General features: G+C 41.8%; 1 protein-coding gene across 1 annotated transcript; it reads right to left on the bottom strand.

Annotated features, from left to right (window-relative positions):
• Positions 1-4,984: 4,984 nt before the first annotated feature.
• Positions 4,985-19,849, bottom strand: LOC307131200 (uncharacterized protein). The gene is made up of 3 exons (XM_079824714.1): positions 19,782-19,849; positions 15,600-15,970; positions 4,985-7,005 (listed from the first exon to the last, which is right to left on the bottom strand). Exons 2-3 carry the CDS (start codon positions 15,907-15,909, stop codon positions 5,702-5,704), a joined length of 1,614 nt encoding a protein of 537 aa, XP_079680840.1. The 5' UTR covers positions 15,910-15,970; positions 19,782-19,849; the 3' UTR covers positions 4,985-5,701.
• Positions 19,850-20,850: the final 1,001 nt, after the last annotated feature.

Raw genomic sequence — 20,850 nt, 5'->3', positions numbered from 1 at the left:
CAGCAAAAACGTGCTTTTCAGAGCAACACGCGGGCCGCACAAACACTAAACTTTGATGTCAAGAAGGGGGCCACAAAATATCGTCCTGCGGGCCGCGAGTTTGAGACCCCTGGTTTAGGTGCTTAATTGACCTGTTGTCCTGTGTTTGACATTCATGTGAATGTATGACCTTTATTTGAACTGTTGATGTCTTGATGTCTAATTGATCCGTCTGGTCACGTCTGAGTTTTGATACTATTGATGGGATATATAAATGTTTGGCATATTTGCCTATTGACAGAACATATCACTCATAATGGCATTTGAGGCAAAGAAATGTAAAGTAGACAAGGAAAGCAGTTTAAGTGGCTTTGTCCACAATGTGTCTATAGTAAAAATATAGACAGTGAAGAAAAATAAATATTTTAATGCCGGGATTCAGGAAGATTCTCACAATGTTGCTGTGTTTAGTGTAGATAAGCGCAATGTATTTCTGCGGGCACAGAACTGCAGGATTACCTTGAGAGTGACCCGAATCTCCAAACAACTTAAGTATTTAATAAATATTTTGGATGGGTTTATGTATTTAGTTTGATCAGTGCCGCCGCTCCCATTATGCGCATCACGCGCTGCGCGTAGGGCACCACAAGAAAATGCTCTCTCTATTTTTTGGGATTATCTCTTTGTGTTAGGTCGTTCTGGTGAAGGGCTGGATATTTTGTGCGGAAGGCAAACCGAGCTGACTGTGGGTAGCGATGTGAGCTTCGCTTGCAGGACAGTGGGGGACATTAATACAATGTCCACAAGGCAGCATGTAAGTTGTGGATGTTTTTTTTATTGTTTTAAGTTATAGTAAATAGGTCTAATGTGAATTGTGTATTGTTTTTTAATTAATGTATTTTTTATGAATGATTTTCTTAGGGTGGTGAAGTCACTGTGTGGGTGGTGCATCTGAGCGTCGGGACAGAAAATGTGGAGTTCCAAGGCCGACAGCTGGAAACACAGAGTCTTGTTGTCTGTGGGAAAAATTTGCCTGCAAGTCTTGGAGTCTCAAGTGGGACTCATTTTGTTTGGAAAAACCTACAGTCACAAATTTGAGCACAAGGGAGTTCAATGGAGAGCTGTTTCTCACGACCACCAGAGAAAGTTCCATTGAGGAGGTGACATCTTTGCCTGGTCTTGGTCCCGTCGTCACTGCTGATGTGAAAGAAGAGCCTGTGAAGTCCGTCTGCGGCGTCGCTACACGTGTATTTAAAAGATATTTTGTGAATTGTATTTATATTATGTTTTTGTGATTACACATGCCGTTTTGTGTTTACTTTACAGTTTTATTTGAATAAATTGTTCTTTTCTCAAGTCTTTTTTGTGGCGGTGACTTTTCTAGACTTATAGTCACATTTTTTTGCTAGTCGTTGCCTATTGTAATTTGGTTTTTAAATGAGTGAACTCAATTCATTTTAAAATGATAATTTACAGATCAATTTAAACTGTTTTAATTCAGATTTCTTATCAAGCTTAACTGTAAATTTGTTTGTCGATGTGCATTGTTTGCTAGGCTATTTAAAGTAACCTATATTTGTATGAAGTATTGAATAGTCGTGTAGGTTTAAATAGTCATATAATGTACATGAATAAATGTGTAATTAATGTAAAACTGGATAAGATTTTGAATAGCTGTGCGTGTAGTATTGTATTTTATAGAGCAAGTGTAGGCTATTATCAAACATCAAAACCATGCAGCAACATGACAGCATCCTTCTGGAGACTCAGCTCACACAATCCCTAATCAGACAATGTGACACCTGCCTCTTGTTTGACTACTGGGTATGTCCAACATTTCCAGGTGGATCCTTTTGGGGCTCACCTGTACACAGAAATAGGAATAGACATACTGGTTAATAATCTGAGAGACAGATCCCCTGTCACCCTTTACCTAGATGCCACTGGTAGTGTCATTTCAAAAATCCCGCATCAAACAAAATCCATCCTGAACTACGCTCTCATCTTGCCAGGTAAAGGAAGAGACGCATCTCCACTTCCAGTATGCGAGATGATATCAAGCAAGCATTCCATTCCTCCAATAACTTCCTGGCTAATGCAGTTTCTCCTCAAACTTTCAAAATACACCAGTCAACAAATTCAACAGGTGGAGACTGATTACAGATTACAACTACTCTTATGATCAACACACTAATCGATGGCACAAACAGGGAGCGAGACCCAAAAGCACTCGAGACATCAGATTGTCACGAACATCACATATTGCCGCAGTAGCATGCTCTACCCCAGACACAAGGATTGCAAACACTAGTTCCCTACCACCAATATATACATAAACATCTTGAAAACAGATTTGAAGTGTTAATGAATGTGGGTGAGGAATCCCCAAACGTGATGAATGTGACCGAACACAGATTGAATCAGCCCATAGCTAACTCTGATGCTAACAGGCGCTCAAGGTCGAGCAGACAGCGGCCCTCAGCTCAGAGCGCAGCCGAGCCCAGGACTCTGATAGTGGGCGACTCAACAATCAGAAACATTAGCAGCAGGGATACAACTACATGCTGCCTTCCACAAGCTACAGTTTCTGATGTCAACAGGGAACTTAAGAACATTCTGATGAAACATAAGACTGCAAATCATCTTATCATTCATGTGGGAAAAAACGATATTCAGAGAGAGGAGTCAGAACTCCTTAAGAGGGATTTCAATGAACTTTTTGAAACACTTAGAAAACTGAAAGTTCAGCCGTTCATCAGTGGACCACTTCCAGCAAGAGGAACAAAAAGGTTCTCACGGCTACTTGGGCTTAATACATGGCTGCAAAAAACCTGCAACATGAAGGGAGTGAACTTTATCGACAACTTTAATCTCTTCTGGAGTCAGAGACAACTGTTTACATCAAATGGCCTCCACCCAAACAAACTTGGTGCAAAAGTGCTAAAGGACAATATTTATTTTTCCCTTCATCATCCTTCAGCTGTGTGTGCTAACCCACTCAACCTGGATGGCACACACACACACCAGTACAGAGTATAGACGATCACAGGACTTCATTTCAGCATCTGAATGGACATGCGGTTGATACACCCCACAAGGACTATGATAACACCACGCAGCCACAACAACCACTTCTCATGGACACACTCCCAGCTGAGCCCCGCCCTCAGAGCTCACCACAGATAGACTGTGACGGATTAGAACTGCTCTAAGTGACACAGATCGAGGCACTAAACAGTAACATCTCAGCCCAGACTGTGGAGGCACTGGTAAAAATGGGGACCATCGGGGGTCAGACTGGTGAACTTTTACACCTTATGTGTGGTCTGAGCAATAAGCTGGAAGAAATGTCTAAGTCACTCCATGAACCGGACGACAACATATTGCAGTTTCCGGTAACAACAGAGCAACAGCCCCCCTCACCTCTCTCCAGCATCCCCACTTCTGAGCTTCACAGAGAAAATGGATTTTGTTTATACTGGAACCAGTATGGCGCTGCTCTTTTTAAAGATGTCTTTCAATGTAAGCAAGTATCATTTGGTGACTATTTGTCTCTAGAATATCTGGCCATTGTGCTAAAAGGTGCTCCACGCATCCTGCTTATCATTATTTATAGGCCTCCGAAATATTGCCCAGCTTTTATTGATGACTTTACAGAGCTGTTATCAGCAATCTCATCTGAGTATGACTGTTTTGCTATTGCTGGGGATTTTAACATTCACATTGACAATGCTGAATCCAGTACAACAAAAGATCTCATGACTGTTCTTAACACTTTTGATTTGACACAACATGTACACGAACCCACACATGATCGTGGACACACTCTAGATTTACTTATCAGTAAGGGTCTAAACATTTAATCGATAATTATTAAGGATGTGGCACTGTCTGATCATTTCTGTATTTTCTTTGATATATCAATCTCTCCTGCCATTGAAACTAAATCTGTCTCTGTCAAAAAAAGATGCTTAAATGAGAACACTAGTGTGATGTTTATGAAGGCTATATCTCTAACACCAAGCATATCTGCAGACCTGTTGATTTTCTCCTTGACTCTTTTAACTCAAAAGTTAAGAGTGTAATTGATGATATTGCTCCTGTGAAAGTCAGAAAAAAGAGTGGCAAACAAAAAGCACCTTGGAGAATGAAAAGACAATGCACGAAAGATGAGCGCATGTGGCGAAAGACAAAACTTGTAGTCCATTACAACATCTATAAAGACAGTCTTCGTGCTTTCAATGTGGAACTAGGCAAAGCTAGACAGACCTTCTTTTCAAATATTATAAACAGAAACATAAACAACACATGCACTCTTTTTGCTACTGTAGAGAGACTAACAAACCCTCCGAGTCACATTCCCAATGAAATGCTCTCAGACAGCAAATGTAGTGAGTTTGCTTTCTTCTTCTCCGAGAAAAATAAACTTGCCTTGCCTATTATTGCGGTTTTAAATTTGTTGTTGGTGTATTTGATCATTTCATTTCATAATCCATCAATGCCATATGCCTTGTTGGGTTTTAAAGCATGTAGTATCTCTGTTAGTTCATTCACTGTGATTGGGAAAGCAAGGGGGTTCTGATTGTCTTTAATTTACTCTTTCAGGATTTCTAATTTGTTTTTTATTTCATTTTGAGCAGGATTTGTTTGTTTTGTACAGATTTTCAAAGTGTGTCTTCCATATGTTTCTGTTTTGAATGGCCAATTCTTACAGAAGTTACTGTTATTTATTGACTCCTCCATTTCTTGAAATAAATGTTCAGTGTGCTTTTCCTTTTTTGCTCTTAAGAGTTTGTTTGTACACTTTAACATCTTCATGATATTGATGGTGGAGTTCTTGATTGTCAGGATCTCTGTGTTTAATTTTGGTTCTCTCTCTCTCTCTCACACACACACACACACACACACACACACACACACACACACACACACACACACACACACACACACACACACACACACAGGTCTGGTATATATTGGGGATCTTTATAGTCATGGTCAATTTGCATCTTTTTATTAATTGCAATCTGCATTTAATCTCCCAGGTTCCAACTTTTTCAGTACCTACAAGTGAGACATTATGTTCAAACGGTTATACCACAATTTATTGACAAACCAAAGTCTAATGCCTTCGAGCAATGTTTTAGGGTAATCCTAGCTCTAGACACTTGGTTTCACGCTGTGTTAATGCTTTCCAACTGCCTGTGAATACAAATTATATAAAATAAGCCTGGGCTAAAGACTTTAATGAAGAAGTGTCCGATGAAACTTGTAGTGAAAGTCTCAAAAAGATTCAAGACTGCTCAACAAATTTGAGACACAGGTTGATTCAGTTTAAAGTGGTACATAGATTGTATTAAACCAAAACTACAATGAGTAAAATATACAATTCTATTTCAGGTGTGAGGCTTCTTTCTGGTGTGAACTCTCATGTGCCTGTTAAGGTTTCCTTTACATCTGAAACTCTTTCCAGACTGTTGGCAGGTGTAACACCGTGTCCTAACTACACGCGACGCGATAAGATTCCAGCGATAAGCAACTTGTCTGTCCACACCAGAGGCGACGCGACAGCGAGATGCGACAAATCAATCAAAAACCACAGCCAATCAGAACAGCGTGTGGGCGGGCTCTCGCGGCAAGTGCACAGCACCAGAGATTAATCCTGACGGCACTCGCAAGGAAATGGATAAAAACATAATCAAATTCACAAATATCATGCCATTTAAACATTACTACAAATACATACTGAGTCACTAAGACAATCTTTGTCATAGAATATACTTGTTTGTTCACAGTTCGAACGTTCTTGTTTTATCACTATATCACTGAAACTCTTTCCACACTGTTGGCAGGTGTACGGCTTCTCTCCAGTGTGAACTCTCATGTGGACATCAAGGTTTCCTTTACGCCTGAAACTCTTTCCACACTGTTGGCAGGTGAACGGCTTCTCTCCAGTGTGAACTCTCATGTGGACTTTAAGGTCTCCTTTATTTCCGAAACTCTTTTCACACTGTTGGCAGGTGTAAGGCTTCTCTCCAGTGTGAATTCTCATGTGCCTGTTAAGATTTTCTTTAAGTTTGAAACTCGTTCCACACTGTTGGCAGGTGTAAGGCTTCTCTCCAGTGTGAACTCTCATGTGCCTGTTAAGATTTTCTTTAAGTTTAAAACTCGTTCCACACTGTTGGCAGGTGTAAGGCTTCTCTCCAGTGTGAATTCTCATGTGACTGTCAAGGTTTCCTTTACATATGAAACTCTTTCCACACTGTTGGCAGGTGTAAGGCTTCTCTCCAGTGTGAACTCTCATGTGCCTGTTAAGATTTTCTTTAAGTTTGAAACTTGTTCCACACTGTTGGCAGGTGTAAGGCTTCTCAACAGTGTGAATTCTCATGTGACTGTCAAGGTTTCCTTTACATCTGAAACTCTTTCCACACTGTTGGCAGGTGTAAGGCTTCTCTCCAGTGTGAATTCTCATGTGACTGTCAAGGTTTCCTTTACATCTGAAACTCTTTCCACACTGTTGGCAGGTGTAAGGCTTCTCTCCAGTGTGAATTCTCATGTGCCTGTTAAGATTTTCTTTAAGTTTGAAACTCGTTCCACACTGTTGGCAGGTGTAAGGCTTCTTTCCAGTGTGAACTCTCATGTGGACTTCAAGGTTTCCTTTATCACTGAAACTCTTTCCACACTGTTGGCAGGTGTACGGCTTCTCTCCAGTATGAAGTTTGATGTGCCTGTTAAGGTTTCCTTTACATCTGAAACTCTTTCCACACTGTTGGCAGGTGTACGGCTTCTCTCCAGTATGAAGTTTGATGTGCCTGTTAAGGTTTCCTTTACATCTGAAACTCTTTCCACACTGTTGGCAGGGGAAATAACTTTTAGTTCCTGTCTTTTGAGCTCTTTTTTGCGAGGAAGTCTTTTTAACCTGTGTCGATCTTTCTCCAGTCATGAAGTCATGATGTTTATTATAATGGCCTCTCTCTTCTTCCCTTTCATTGAGTTCATGACTTGCCTCTTTCAATGCCATGAGATCTAGGGCAGAAACAGACATAAAACAATTTAGACATTTAAAGCATCAATAGCAGGGTACAGGATAGTATCCTATCCTAAGGATCAAGGGTGGGCAGTTTTGGTCCGGTCTTGCAGAGTTAAACTTTAATGAAAGACGCCTGCCTTTAATTTTCAAGCAGTCCTGAATACTCAGCAGGTTGAATTTTGCAGATGTGTTTGATTAAGGATGGAGAGGTTCTGGGCGGTTAGATGGTATATAGCCTATTAAATTAATACAATATTAATAATAATAATAATAATAATAATAATAAGTATGCTTTACTGTGCAATGTATGTAATCATTCCAAGCCGGCAAAATAAAAGCTCTGTCTACCTTGAAATTAAGACCTTTGAGTTTGTGTTTTAACAAACAGTATATTATTTATTAATTTATTTACTTATTACCTAAAGTATGCTCTAATGTACAATAGTAATATATTTGTTTGTTCATGTTATACCAAACTTTAATTTTGACTGGCTGTTGTGTAGATCTGTGATTTCCTGTGTATATGAAACAAATGTCGATAGTTGTATCAAATGAAACGATGAAATGTTCATTAAGTGACTGTGACACTACAGATGAAGATCATGTGCCCTTGAGACAGCAGGTGCTGAACAGTTTGTGTAGTAGTAGACGAAACCGCTGCGCACATTCACACAGACACGGCAAAACAAACCCACTTCAGATTTCAACAGCTGTCTTTATGAGCTTTAATATTCGCAGACACTAGTCCGTATTGGTATCTAATTTATTGTACAGTCAATTTTGATCTATTCATCCAAAAGTTCTCTGATATATCATGCTCATGGACTTGTACTCATACTCGTACCAAAGACCGATACCTCACATGACGTAACTGACAGAATTTTCTGCCAGAGTCACCGGCAGCAGCAGCAAACACAATGTCAGCCTCAGGGGTGTGGAAAGGCTTCACAATTAATGACAACAACCCACACATTGCGAACTGCATGCTTGAGGTATGAAACCCAGTACATATAATACAAGTAACCTGATAAAACATTTGAAATGAAAACACAAAAATGAGCACAGAGAATTTACCTCAAGGCGATTTTTGTCCCGTCAAAGCCTCATTTGAACAGTTATTGTGATTTATAAGTGATGTAGATGACTGAGCTGCGCTTGTGACACGGCGCATGTTAACTGGGAAAGAGAGCAGAAAAACTCACACACTCTCCTTGCACATATTAATCAAAATCAACTGAATTGACACAATGGTAAAAAGTCAGAAGACCGAATTCATGTTGCACATGGCACATTCTGACAATTTTTTTCCCTGAATTACCGCTGAGTGTGAATTATAATGTTGCCTCTTCTCTGACAAGCGTTTCGCACGTGCAGCTGATAAGCCATACTTTCAATAAACTACAAAAAATCCTATCCAGTTTGAAGTGTTTTCTGTGTTGACACAAATCTTTTGCGATGTTCTGACAGCTGGGATTTGCCCCCAACGTATCCACTAATGTCCAATTTGTGACCTAATGACTCATTTGAACCGATTCATTTTAAATCACTGGACTCACACTGAATCCATCCAACCCTGAACTCACAAATCAGTTTATAATCATCTACCTCTGAGTCTGAAATTAACTCAAATGTTCTCACCCCATTAGTGGTTAGTAAGAATTAGCCTTAATAATAATAATCCACAGTATTTTTAGGTTAAAGTCCCAGTAAAGTCAAAACTAAACATGTGTTCTGAGTTCCTCACACCACAGATAAATGTGTTATTAACCACCCAGCCAAATTTGAATCATAAAAAAAATCATAAAATAGCTTATCAAATACTTGAAAAAATAAGCAGCATTCTCTGCTCTCAAACGCTGGGGGTGTGTCCGCTGTCGGCGCCGAAACCACGCCCACTCGAGGGGAAAGCTGCAGTAGCACACAAGAGTCAAGACAACACTCACGTTCTGATCACGACCGTCTATGATCACGATGCACCCGATGTCGGTGGGACGGGAGGATGAAGGCCGGGGCGGGGGATAGTCGGTTCTGCAGCGGATTATCAGTGAATCCCAGTTGTCTCTGGTGAAAGTTTGTAAAACGATCCGGTGTAAAGTCACTTCAGAGGCAGGAAACGGTGGTGATCCTCAGCTCTCCATCAAGGTAGCTGTTCACAAAATTAATCCACCTCTTCTTGATCATCGTTTTTGTTTTGAAAGCTGTTTTGTAAGTTGTAGGCTGTAATAACTAACAGTACTGACAGTAACTCGCGATCAAGCGGGCAAACTGATGCGAATGCGCTCTGGTTATTGTCGTGTTAGGGGAGGAGCCAGGCTCGGTGGCTCCAGTGCGTCATCGAGCCACCGTTTTAGCCCCGCCCAGAAAATCCTGAACACAGCAACGGTGAAAAACTGTTTAACGGTCTAACTTCTGAATTCAGTACTACATAGTTCACAGTCTTTGTAATGTGTTTCAGCAATACATTACTAACATTTATAATGTGTTTAGAAACAAATGTCAGAATTGCCTTTACAGGGACTTTAAAGACTTTGTGTAGTAAAAAACCTATAAAATCATTTAGTTTAGACTGGAGTGAAGTGAAGTGTGGCCAAGTATGGTGACCCATACTTGGAATTTGTGCTCTGCATTTAACCCATCCAAGTGCACACACACAGTAGTGAACACACACCCGGAGCAGTGGGCAGCCATATTGCTGTGGCGCCCGAGGAGCAGTTCGGGGGTTCGGTGCCTTGCTCAAGGGTCTCACCTCAGTCCAGCTCAAGAGTCTCGTGGTATTGAGCCCTCCACCCTCAATACCACGAGACCCTTGAGCTGGTTATTCACTCCCCCCACCGACAATTCCTGCTGGACCTAAGACTCGAACCGGCAATCTTCGGGTTACAAGTCTGACTCTCTAACCATTAGGCCACGACTGCCCCAAAGACTTGTTCCCTGACCGGGAATCGAACCCGGGCCGCAGCGGTGAGAGCCCCGAATCCTAATCACTAGACCCCCAGGGAATCCATCCAACCCTGGTACTTTTGGTGAAGTGAAACCAGAACAAAGCAAGTTGTTTGTTAGGTAGCTGTTAATTTTTGTTAATTTACTTTTTAATATTAAAATTAATATTATTAAAATTTTTATATATTTAATGAGCAGGTTAAGCTGTGGGTGAATCGCTCACCCAAGAGAAAAAATTTGCAATCTCCAGATTTCGATCACAGAATATCATGTGTTTGATACAAAACGAAATAAAGTGAAAAAAGTAATAACTGAAACTATTTTCATAGTATTTTATTTTTTAGGAAAACTGTTAAAGACAGACCTACTGCAGACCTGCCAACATGTATGCATTTTTCGTACCCGGCACGCATTTTAACTCTTTGGTACGCTTGTACGATACGCATTTTGTTGCATTTCGCCGGTTTCAGTGCAATCTATGACGTTGATTCTGCCACTGAGCCGCTGTGTGTAAGTGGAGTGAAAAGCTTTCGGCCAATCAGAGCGCTTCATTTTAACCCTCCGCTTACATACCCCTACTAGCCAAATGCTTCGCGCCCGCACCGCGTGCGTTCATTTCAATTCAGTGCCTCAAGCAAGCAAGCCAGGCAGGCCGGATAACTGCAGGCTTGCATGCCATGGCTGAACTGCCTCATAGAGATACGCTGACTTGACGAAAAATTATATTTTAATTAAATTCGGGCAGGTGGCGGTTGAACCAATCAAATGAAAAAAATATATACATTGTTACATTTTGTTACAGCACCTAGTAGGCCACTAAGCAAACCTGCAAGCTATGAGTCCAGCTGTCAGAATGGAGGCCTCCGTCTCGTAGATGAGACTGCTTGGGTTATTTTGTTATGATATTAGATATATTTTAAAACAGCCAGTCATTGTAGCCTACCACTCTGGGAATAGGCATTTAAAAAATAGACAGATTACGGAGTGATATAAAAATGGCATCGGGCAATGGCAGCACAAGATGTTCAGAAGAATGCAAGAGCGAAACTTCTACAAACTCAATAACATCCACAGCAACAAAAAAAAAACAAGGTAAGAAACAGTCGGAAAACTTTGCCCATCGCTTATTAGCAGATGTGCAAGGCAAGCGGGCAAGTTTTGGGGTTGTTATGGATAATTAAAATGTGAACATGCACGTTGCACAGTTGTGCGGTGGACTTTCAGCGAATTTCAGTGAATGAATAGAGTTGGCGTTTCTGTAACATCAAAGCTCCATAATTAGTTTCTTCTATGATTTTGTTAGGCCTGCTGGTATAAAATGAATTAACGTAACTTATTAACGCACAGTAAAGGTTACAGTTAGGCTATTTTTAGATTTTAAATTTGCTTGAAAAGCAAACCCCCCACAAAAAGGTAACTAAGTCCACAGACTCGTCCCGGTCCGCCACATCTTCCCTCGCCCAGCGATTGAAGTGCGTCAGAAATAGAACGTGCGATCAGTTTACCGTTGGAAATTTGTTGTATGTAGGAAGCAGCTTTCATTTGCTTACCGCGCACCAGGTGTAGACAAAAAGTTACCTGATTGTGACAGATGGCCGAATTCACATCAAAATCGAATTTGCATAGTATTAAGATACTAGTAAATGAATGGCAGTTATTTTTACCTTAAACTTTATACCTTTATAACCTAAACTTCATAAAAGAAATGTTCTGGGTTGTCTAGAGGCCTCAGACTGACTTTGTCACAATCTTGTCAGTTTTTTATTAATGTTTTTACTCTGCAGTTGTGTAGCTTTGTGTAGTCGTGTTAAATTATATTAATTTAAATGTATTAATTAAAATTAATATTTAATTTGATAAATATTAAGTGAAATTTACATGCAAATTAGTAATAACAGGCTATATAATAGCAAAATTTTATCCATCCATCCATCTTCTTCCGCTTATCCGGGGCCGGGTCGCGGGGGCAGCAGTCTAAGCAGGGATGCCCAGACTTCCCTCTTCCTAGACACTTCCTCTAGCTCTTCCGGGGGGACACCGAGGCGTTCCAAGGCCAGCCGGGAGACATAGTCCCTCCAGCGTGTCCTTGGTCTTCCCCAGGGCCTCCGCCCGGTTGGACATGCCCGAAACACCTTCCCGGGAAGGCGTTCAGGAGGCATCCGGAACAGATGCCCGAGCCACCTCAGCTGTCCCCTCTCGAGGTGGAGGAGCAGCGGCTCTACTCCCGAGTGACTGAGCTTCTCACCCTATCTATAAGGGAGCGCCCAGCCTCCCTGCGGAGAAAAATCTTTTCGGCCGCCTGTATCCGGGATCTTGTCCTTTCGGTCATGACCCAAAGCTCATGACCATAGGTGAGAGTAGGAACGTAGATTGACCGGTAAATCGAGAGCTTCGCCTTACGGCTTAGCTCTTTCTTCACCACGACAGACCGGTACATTGACCGCATTACTGCAGAAGCTGCACCGATCCGTCTGTCAATCTCCCGTTCCATCCTCCCCTCACTCGTGAACAAGACCCCTAGATACTTGAACTCCCCCACTTGGGGCAGGAACTCTCCACCAACCTGAAGTGGGCAAGCCACCCTTTTCCGACTGAGGACCATGGCCTCGGATTTGAAGGTGCTGATTCCCATCCCAGCCGCTTCACACTCGGCTGCAAACCGTCCCAGTGCATGCTGGAGGTCCTGGTTAGAAGGGGCCAACACGACAACGTCATCCGCAAAGAGCAGAGACGAAACCGTGTGGTCCCCAAACCTGACACCCTCCGGCCCTTGGCTGCACCTAGAAATTCTGTCCATAAAAATTATGAACAGAACCGGCGACAAAGGGCAGCCCTGCCGGAGTCCAACATGCACCGGGAACAAGTCTTACTTACTGCCGGCAATGCGGACCAAACTCCTGCTTCGGTCATACAGGGACCGGACAGCCCTCAGCAAAGGACCCCGGACCCCATATTCCCCCAGCACCCTCCACAGGACGCCGCGAGGGACACAGTCGAATGCCTTCTCCAAATCCACAAAACAAATGTGGACTGGTTGGGCAAACTCCCATGAACCCTCCAGCACCCTGTAGGGGGTATAGAGCTGGTCCAGTGTTCCACGACCAGGACGAAAACCACACTGTTCCTCCTGAATCCGAGGTTCCACTATCGGCCAAATTCTCCTCTCCAGTACCCTGGCATAGACTTTCCCGGGGAGGCTGAGAAGTGTGATCCCCCTATAGTTGGAACACACCCTCCGGTCCCCCTTCTTAAAAAGAGGGACCACCACCCCGGTCTGCCATCCCAGAGGCACTGTCCCCGACCGCCACGCGATGCTGCAGAGACGAGTCCTCCTCTGAGCCCCCAGCCTCTGCTTCCTCAATGGAAGACGTGACGGCGGGATTGAGGAGATCCTCGAAGTATTCCTTCCACCGTCCGACAACATCCCCAGTTGAGGTCAACAGCCGCCCATCGCCACTGTAAACAGCGTTGGTAGGGCACTGCTTCCCCCTCCTGAGGCGCCGGACGGTTTGCCAGAATCTCTTCGAGGCCAGCCGATAGTCCTTTTCCATGGCCTCACAGAACTCCTCCCAGGCCCGAGTTTTTGCCTCCACAACCACCCGGGCTGCAGTCCGTTTAGCCTGCCGGTACCTGTCAGCTGCCTCAGGAGTCCCACAAGCCAGCCAGGCCCGATAGGACTCCTTCTTCAGCTTGACGGCATCCCTTACTTCCGGTGTCCACCACCGGGTTCGGGGATTGCCGCCTCGACAGGCACCGGAGACCTTGCGTCCACAGCTCCGAGCAGCCGCTTTGACAATGGAGGTGGAGAACATGGTCCACTCCGACTCAATATCTCCAGCCTCCCTCGGGATCCGGTCGAAGCTCTGCCGGAGGCAGGAGTTGAAGATCTCTCAGACAGGAGACTCGGCCAAACGTTCCCAACAGACCCTCACAGTACGTTTGGGTCTACCGAGTCTATCTAGCTTCCTCCCCCGCCATCGGATCCAACTCACCACCAGGTGGTGATCAGTTGACAGCTCCGCCCCTCTCTTCACCCGAGTGTCCAAGACATACGGCCGCAGGTCAGATGAAACGACCACAAAGTCGATCATTGACCTACGACCTAGGGTGTCCTGGTGCCATGTGCACTGATGGACACCCTTATGCTTGAACATGGTGTTCGTTATGGACAAACTGTAACTAGCACAGAAGTCCAATAACTGAACACCACTCGGGTTCAGATCAGGGGGGCCGTTCCTCCCAATCACGCCCCTCCAGGTTTCACTGTCATTGCCCACGTGGGCGTTGAAGTCCCCCAGTAGAATGACGGAGTCCCCAGTCGGAGCACTCTCCAGCACCCCTCCCAGGGACGCCAAGAAGGTTGGGTACTCTGCACTGCTGTTTGGCCCGTAGGCACACACAACAGTGAGAGACCTATCCCCGAGCCGAAGGCGCAGGGAAACGACCCTCTCGTTCACAGGGGTAAACTCCAACACATGGCGGCAGAGCTGGGGGGCTATAAGCAAACCCACACCAGCCCGCCGCCTCTCACCATGGGCAACTCCAGAGTGGTGAAGAGTCCATCCCCTCTCGAGAAGTGTGGTTCCAGAGCCCAAGCCGTGCATGGAGGTGATTCCGACTATCTCTAGTCAGAACCTCTCAACCTCACGCACAATCTCAGGCTCTTTCCCCGCCAGCGAGGTGACATTCCATGTCCCAAGAGCCAGTTTCCGTGTCCAGGGATCGGGTCGTCTAGGCCCCCGGCTTCGACTGCTGCCCGATTCGCTTTGTACCGGCCACTTACGGTCCCTCCCGTGATTGGTGGGCCCACGGGAAGACAACAGTTTGAATTTGAATAGGCGCAGAATTTGAATTGTATGTCAAATTCAAATAAAATATCTACTTTTCTCAATTTCATTCATAGTGAAAATATAAAATGTGCCATAGTTTAGTGGAAGATTGCTACCATCTACTGGTAAACAAACACTTTTGCTAGTGCTAGTGAATAGTTTGTTATTAATCTTGCTCTTTGTGTTTAGTCTGTCTTTGGTTCTATTTTTGTATGATGTTTAACAAAAATCAGCCTTTTTTGTACTCTTTTGTACTAATTTCTTCAAGGTTGGCAGGTCTGCTACTGTAATCTGAGGCTGTTAATCGTAGTCTGTGTGTTTGTTAAAGTCATCAATGGCATTATTTCAACTTATTTTCTAAAATAATCATTTATTTGTATTATACTTACATTTATTCTAATTATATTTTACTTATATTTTATTTATAATAGGCTACTAATATTTATTATATTGTACTTATTTTTATTCTTAATAAAATATATTTAAAGCACTTCTGACACGTTTAAATTGACACTTGAATTGTGTTTCTTATTTGTGGTCTCTATGTGTGTCCTCAGCCGATGCGCTGTACCGTTTAAAGGTGAAGTGTGTAGTTTATGCAACATTAATGCCACCTAGTGGAATTACAAAAATACAGCACATTTTGCTAAATGTGCGTCATGAGTGTAAGCAACTGATCAGCTAACACACTGACTAGATTTTTTGTAAAAATCCCCCATAAAATAGAAAATATTAAAGGGAAAAATATCCTTCATTTCAGTAGAGCTGGACATCTGAATAAAAATCAAATGACTGAGTTGAGCTTTGAGAATGAGACCAACCTGTTTGTTCCTCAGTTTGTTCATGTTTCACTCTGAATGTTTCTTCAATCTTCACGTCTTCACTCTCCTCTTTCTCTGTTTGTTCCTCAGTTTCTTCCTGTTTCACTCTGAATGTTTCTTCAATCTCCATGTCTTCTCTCTCCTCTTTCTCTGTGTGTTCCTCAGTTTCTTCCTGTTTCACTCTGAATGTTTCTTCAATCTCCATGTCTTCTCTCTCCTCTTTCTCTGTTTGTTCCTCAGTTTCCTCATGTTTCACTCTGAATGTTTCTTCAATCTTCATGTCTTCACTCTCCTCTTTAATGAACGCCATCTTTATAATAGTGTCACATGGATCTCAGTCACTTCACCAGGAGTTTTTCTGTGTGTTTGTCCTGTTTAAGATGAGAATAATTGACAGAAAGAAAAATAAATCCAGTTAATCGCACTAGTAATGCAGTCAGTCAGAGGGATCGTTTTTTTATTTTTATTTTATTAAACTTAAAAAATTACAGAATTCCACTTGATTTAACTACCAATGTATTGGTCAATGATTGGTAATGGCCAATAAAAGCTATTATTTTCACTATTGGCCATCTGCTGATTGTTTAAAACAGCCGATGATCAGGGCCGATGGTGTGCAGTCAATCAAAAGGGTCCGGAACAACGTGCCCATTTCTTTAGGACACTTATCTTTAGGGCAAGATAAAGCGACAATAACACATAAGCCCCGTTTCCACCGAAATTACCCAGAACAATTTGTACCAGGAACTTTTTTTCCCCCAGACCTGCTGCTGTCTGCATTTCCACTGCGGTCTAAAGTACCGGGAAGATTAGGCAAATTAGTCCGGTGATGTAGGACTGCACGTGACTGCTCCACCCAGTCCGCAACGGACAGTAATAATTTTTGCGCGATACTGTCTGCATCAATAACATGGTTATGTATTGGTTTACTAAAGAGGTCATTAACAAAACAGCGGAAAAGTGGCGAAAACTGATACTAAAGCGTATTCTGAAAGCTCGTAAAGCTAGATTTAAATTAAGACAATGTATGTTATTATCAGCTATTACGGACATTGATTGTGCCATTGCTGAGACAAACACACGCCATCGGACAGAAAGAGCAAAACTGATATTTACTGAACGCAGAACGAACGTCGCAAGACTTTTAAAAATGCTGGTTGAAATAAAATGCTACGTGAGCTCAACCAATCAGCATGTACAGCGCCCAAGTCCCACCCCCGAATGTTCCTGAACTTTGAAAAAGTACTGCCTCGCGAGCAGGGCCGTTCGGAGGGGGAAATATTTACCCGGAACTTCATTTAGACCCTGGTTCCTGCGGTCGAAACACGTCGAGTACCACCACAAAGTTCCTAGTTCCTGGGTAAAGTTCCTGCGGTGGAAACGTGGCTATTGACGGTTAAAAATAGCAACATTAAAGCCGGCGCTATTTGACCCTATGAATCATCTGTAGCTCAAGCCAGGGTTGCAGGTCTGCAGTTTTTCCCTACACTAAACATGATCTGTAGCACCTCTCATCCAATAACCACAAATAGCACTTTGCTTTGTTACTTCTAAACAGAAACAGTGTCGTCTTTCAAACTCTGTCCATTTTATCACGAAATTCAAACAAACGTTATTTTGATGCTCATATGCGTGTCGTGACAGATCGCTGTAGTGCTTCAGTTCAAGCGGAACACAAGTCATCTCTAACACTTTAATACAAGTTATATCTCAAAAAACATGCATGAATATCAAAAGGCATGTTGAAAGATACTGTACAACTTACCGAAATCCCTACCATGACTTGTGTAATCACACAATCAGTGTTTCAACGAAAAGAAAAACAGCTTGTAAAACAACAGGTCATTTAACATTGTATTAGTCTAGCGTTACCTCAGGAAAGTCGTCCGATGTTAACGATAATGAAACGCTAGAGAGGAACTTACTTACTGTTAATTATATATGTATACTTGAATAAATGTGTCATGAACACAAGTGCTTTTGAAAAATACCTTATATGTGCATTAAAAAATTTACAGATTCTTCTAAATGAACTTTAAAGGCTGTTTGAAAATGAGCAAAATTGGGTTTTGAGTTACTCCGTTTAGTTTGATGAATATAAAACTTTCCTAATAACAAAAATTCAAAACAGCAGCAGGATTTCCTCCGTTGTGCAGAAACGAAGATCTGCTGAAGAGGCACTTTACCTCCTCGTTGCTCCACGTTTGCCCTAAACTCATTTTGGATACACCGATCTTTCCACATCGTCAAATCAGCTGACTTGTAGCGTTGCATCTTGTGACATCACGTCCTGTTTTTGGTTCGTTTACATGTCTTTGGTCCGCGTTACGTTCATATATCAATCGAACCGCACCAGAGTTGGTTTGTGTGGTGAGGTGGGCGTGGTTTCGCGAGGTCTGCGGGCGGAGAGAAGGAAAGGAACCGAGCGGTGAGTAAGCAGCTCTAACGCAGATTATGAACACCTGTCTCTGATTACAGTAATTGCCGTGGAGAGAGCTATAAAGCCGCTGCGAGAGAGAGAGGGACTGGGCTGTTTATGTTCAGTTCTGAGTTATTAAATAAAAGGCCGAGTCCCAGTCACGCCGAACCCTGTCTTCTTCCTTCCTTGCCTTACCGAACCTTTATCACAGTTTGGAAGCAGACCGAGACCCATTTTTTAGCAGTCTCGGCCTGCTTGTTTGGTGCGCACCAGGGTTTGGATGGCAGTGTTCACATATGTTCAAATGAACCGCACTAACCGAGCAATCGCACCAGGGTTCGTTTTAATCTAACCAAACATGACAAGTGTGAACGCACCCTTAGATGCAGTTTTCTTCACCTCTTTGATTGTCTTAGGGCGTTTTCACACCGGAGAGTCCGCACCAAGGTCCGAACCGAAGTTCATGTTTTGATACATTTTATACATTCGGTTAGTTTTGGTTTGGTTTCACATTGCCATCATGCGAGCGCACTAAAGAACTTTACATGACACACTTGCAGTCACTCATCATCATCCATGTGGGCTGCATCTGGACATTGATTGGTTTGTAAACGGACATGCGTCTGACGTCAGCGTCTTTGACAAGAATGAATGAACGGACGCATATCGTTGCCACTATTAAACAGTGCGCATTGCTTGACTTTCTTTTTATTTTCGTTTAAAAGTGGACATTTCAAGCTTTATATATTTCTCATGTTTGTGAGACAAGTAGCTGCTGAGTTTCGGTTTATTTGAGATGCAGTTCATGTGCAAAGCATGTGATCGCTCCCACGATTATTGTCTGCTATAGACTATTTGCTTCTTTTTTATTAAATCCAGGCAATTATCTGATTAAAAGTTGATTAAAATTAAGATAACATTTATACAAAACGAAATTCACATTATAAAGGCTTTCTAAGCAAAATCATACAAAATTTATTTCAAAATCATTTCTGACCTTCTGTCTTCTGACATATTGAGCATCTTTTCACTTTTCATAATCAATGTAGCCTAGATTAACTTTAAAAATAACATTATAATATTTAAACATAACCAGGAACTTTCTGTAAATGCTCTGAAAATATGAACCATACAGAAAATGCTTTCACATTAGAAACGAACTGAACCTTTGTTCAGTTTGATCCGGACCGAGACTACCTCTTTTCGCCGGACCAAATTTCGTCTGTTTGGTCCGGGGGAGGTTTCACACCTGTAATTTTGATTCGGACCAAACTGAAAAGTCTGACAATCCGGACCAAACAAGGTAGGTGTGAAAGCGCCCTAATTTTCACAGGCAAGTCCTTTTAACGCAGTGGTTTGTTTTCAAACATAACTTCTCTCTGAAATAATATTCATATCACACACCAAAGAAAATTTGGATTTGAGTCTAATATATTATTAGTTGGTCAGTTGTTGAATTCTGATGGTCAGCTTTTGAGATTTACTAAACTGTCTTAAATTTAAGTGTCATATTTCTGTTAATGAATATTCTATTGTCATGAATTATATTTCTGCCAAAATTATATCTCAATTCATCAGAGTGACAGTTAATGGACCTAAATTGATTAGACAAAACACGAAATGAGCCGCTCCTTCTGTTACTCATGAGTTTATTCTGTTACTTTACTCACACAACGCTGATATATGTTAGATAAAGCAATGCAGTGTTACATTTAATAATAAATCATTCATTCTGCGTCACTTTAAACGCTTAAAACACAAACCTTTCTTCAGCAGAATCACAGCAGATGCCGGAGCGCGGCGCGGCCTTATGACGTCACACCACCACACCATAATAAAAGTCCCGTTCACTGCTGCGTCTAAAATCACAGAAGTACAAAGACATTTACATAGAAAAATATAATATTAAAGAGTTTAATATATTATTGAAATACATTTAATAACACAATGTTAAGTTAATAATACAGTTCATATTGAGAGATTTTTTATTTATTTAATTTTTACTGCTTGTATATACAGAATATAGAAAACTCACATAAAATTTTTTAATTAATGACAACCAAATAACATGGTTTCTGTGGGTCCTTAAACATTTTGTTCAAATTTAAGGCCATAAAAAGTCATAAATAGTATAACAAACACAAATTATCATTTTAACAGGCCTTGAATTTGTGGCTGTAAAAACAGAGGCACTGTGGTCTGGATATCTGTAGTTTGTATCTGTAGCGTAGAGAGACTGAGCAGTTTAGATTTAACCCTCAAACTAAAGCTTTTTTCCTGGTGTTTTATGTCTACTTTATCATGTTTATCGTCATTTATTAGTTTATGGCTTTAAAATGTAAAGTTTTAATGAAAACTAATTTACTGATTCTAGGATAATCATATTTTTTTAGACATTCTATACCTGTGTTCATGTATTATTAGACATTTGTAATATCAGAATAAAAGGCAGACATTTATATGCATTTAAATACTGACACATGTATGCTCTGGACTGACAACGCTTTTCCAGGCTGGAAATGAAAATGGAAAAATTTTATTAATCCACAATCCATGATTTGTACTTGTGTCCTACCTGTAGATGTCTCAATCAACATGCTCTGTGTTTCATACACACTCAATGCACTGAGTATATAAGGTCTCCATGAGCAGATGTGGATCACACATATTAATACACTCAAACACTAAGTCCATCAGTCCACACTTGTCCATCAGGCCATGTGCTCTAGTGAATTATACAAGCAAATGTGATGTGGTTCATTCTGAGATTTCGCAATGTCAACATTGCAGATTTGAAATTTAAAATGTGATTTCTTAATCAGAGCCTCTTTC

Source organism: Gobio gobio (assembly GCF_949357685.1).
Source record: "Gobio gobio genome assembly, chromosome: 1".
NCBI classification, from domain to species: Eukaryota; Metazoa; Chordata; class Actinopteri; order Cypriniformes; family Gobionidae; genus Gobio; species Gobio gobio.
This window is presented reverse-complemented; position numbering and strand designations above follow the sequence as displayed.

Excerpts from the sequence above, each read along its gene's own strand:
- LOC307131200 (XM_079824714.1), bottom strand. The coding sequence starts at position 15,909 with ATGGCGTTCATTAAAGAGGAGAGTGAAGACATGAAGATTGAAGAAACA. Across the intron at positions 7,006-15,599 it reads ACAAACTGAGGAACAAACAG|ATCTCATGGCATTGAAAGAG; the intron begins GTTGGTCTCATT and ends TTTCTGCCCTAG.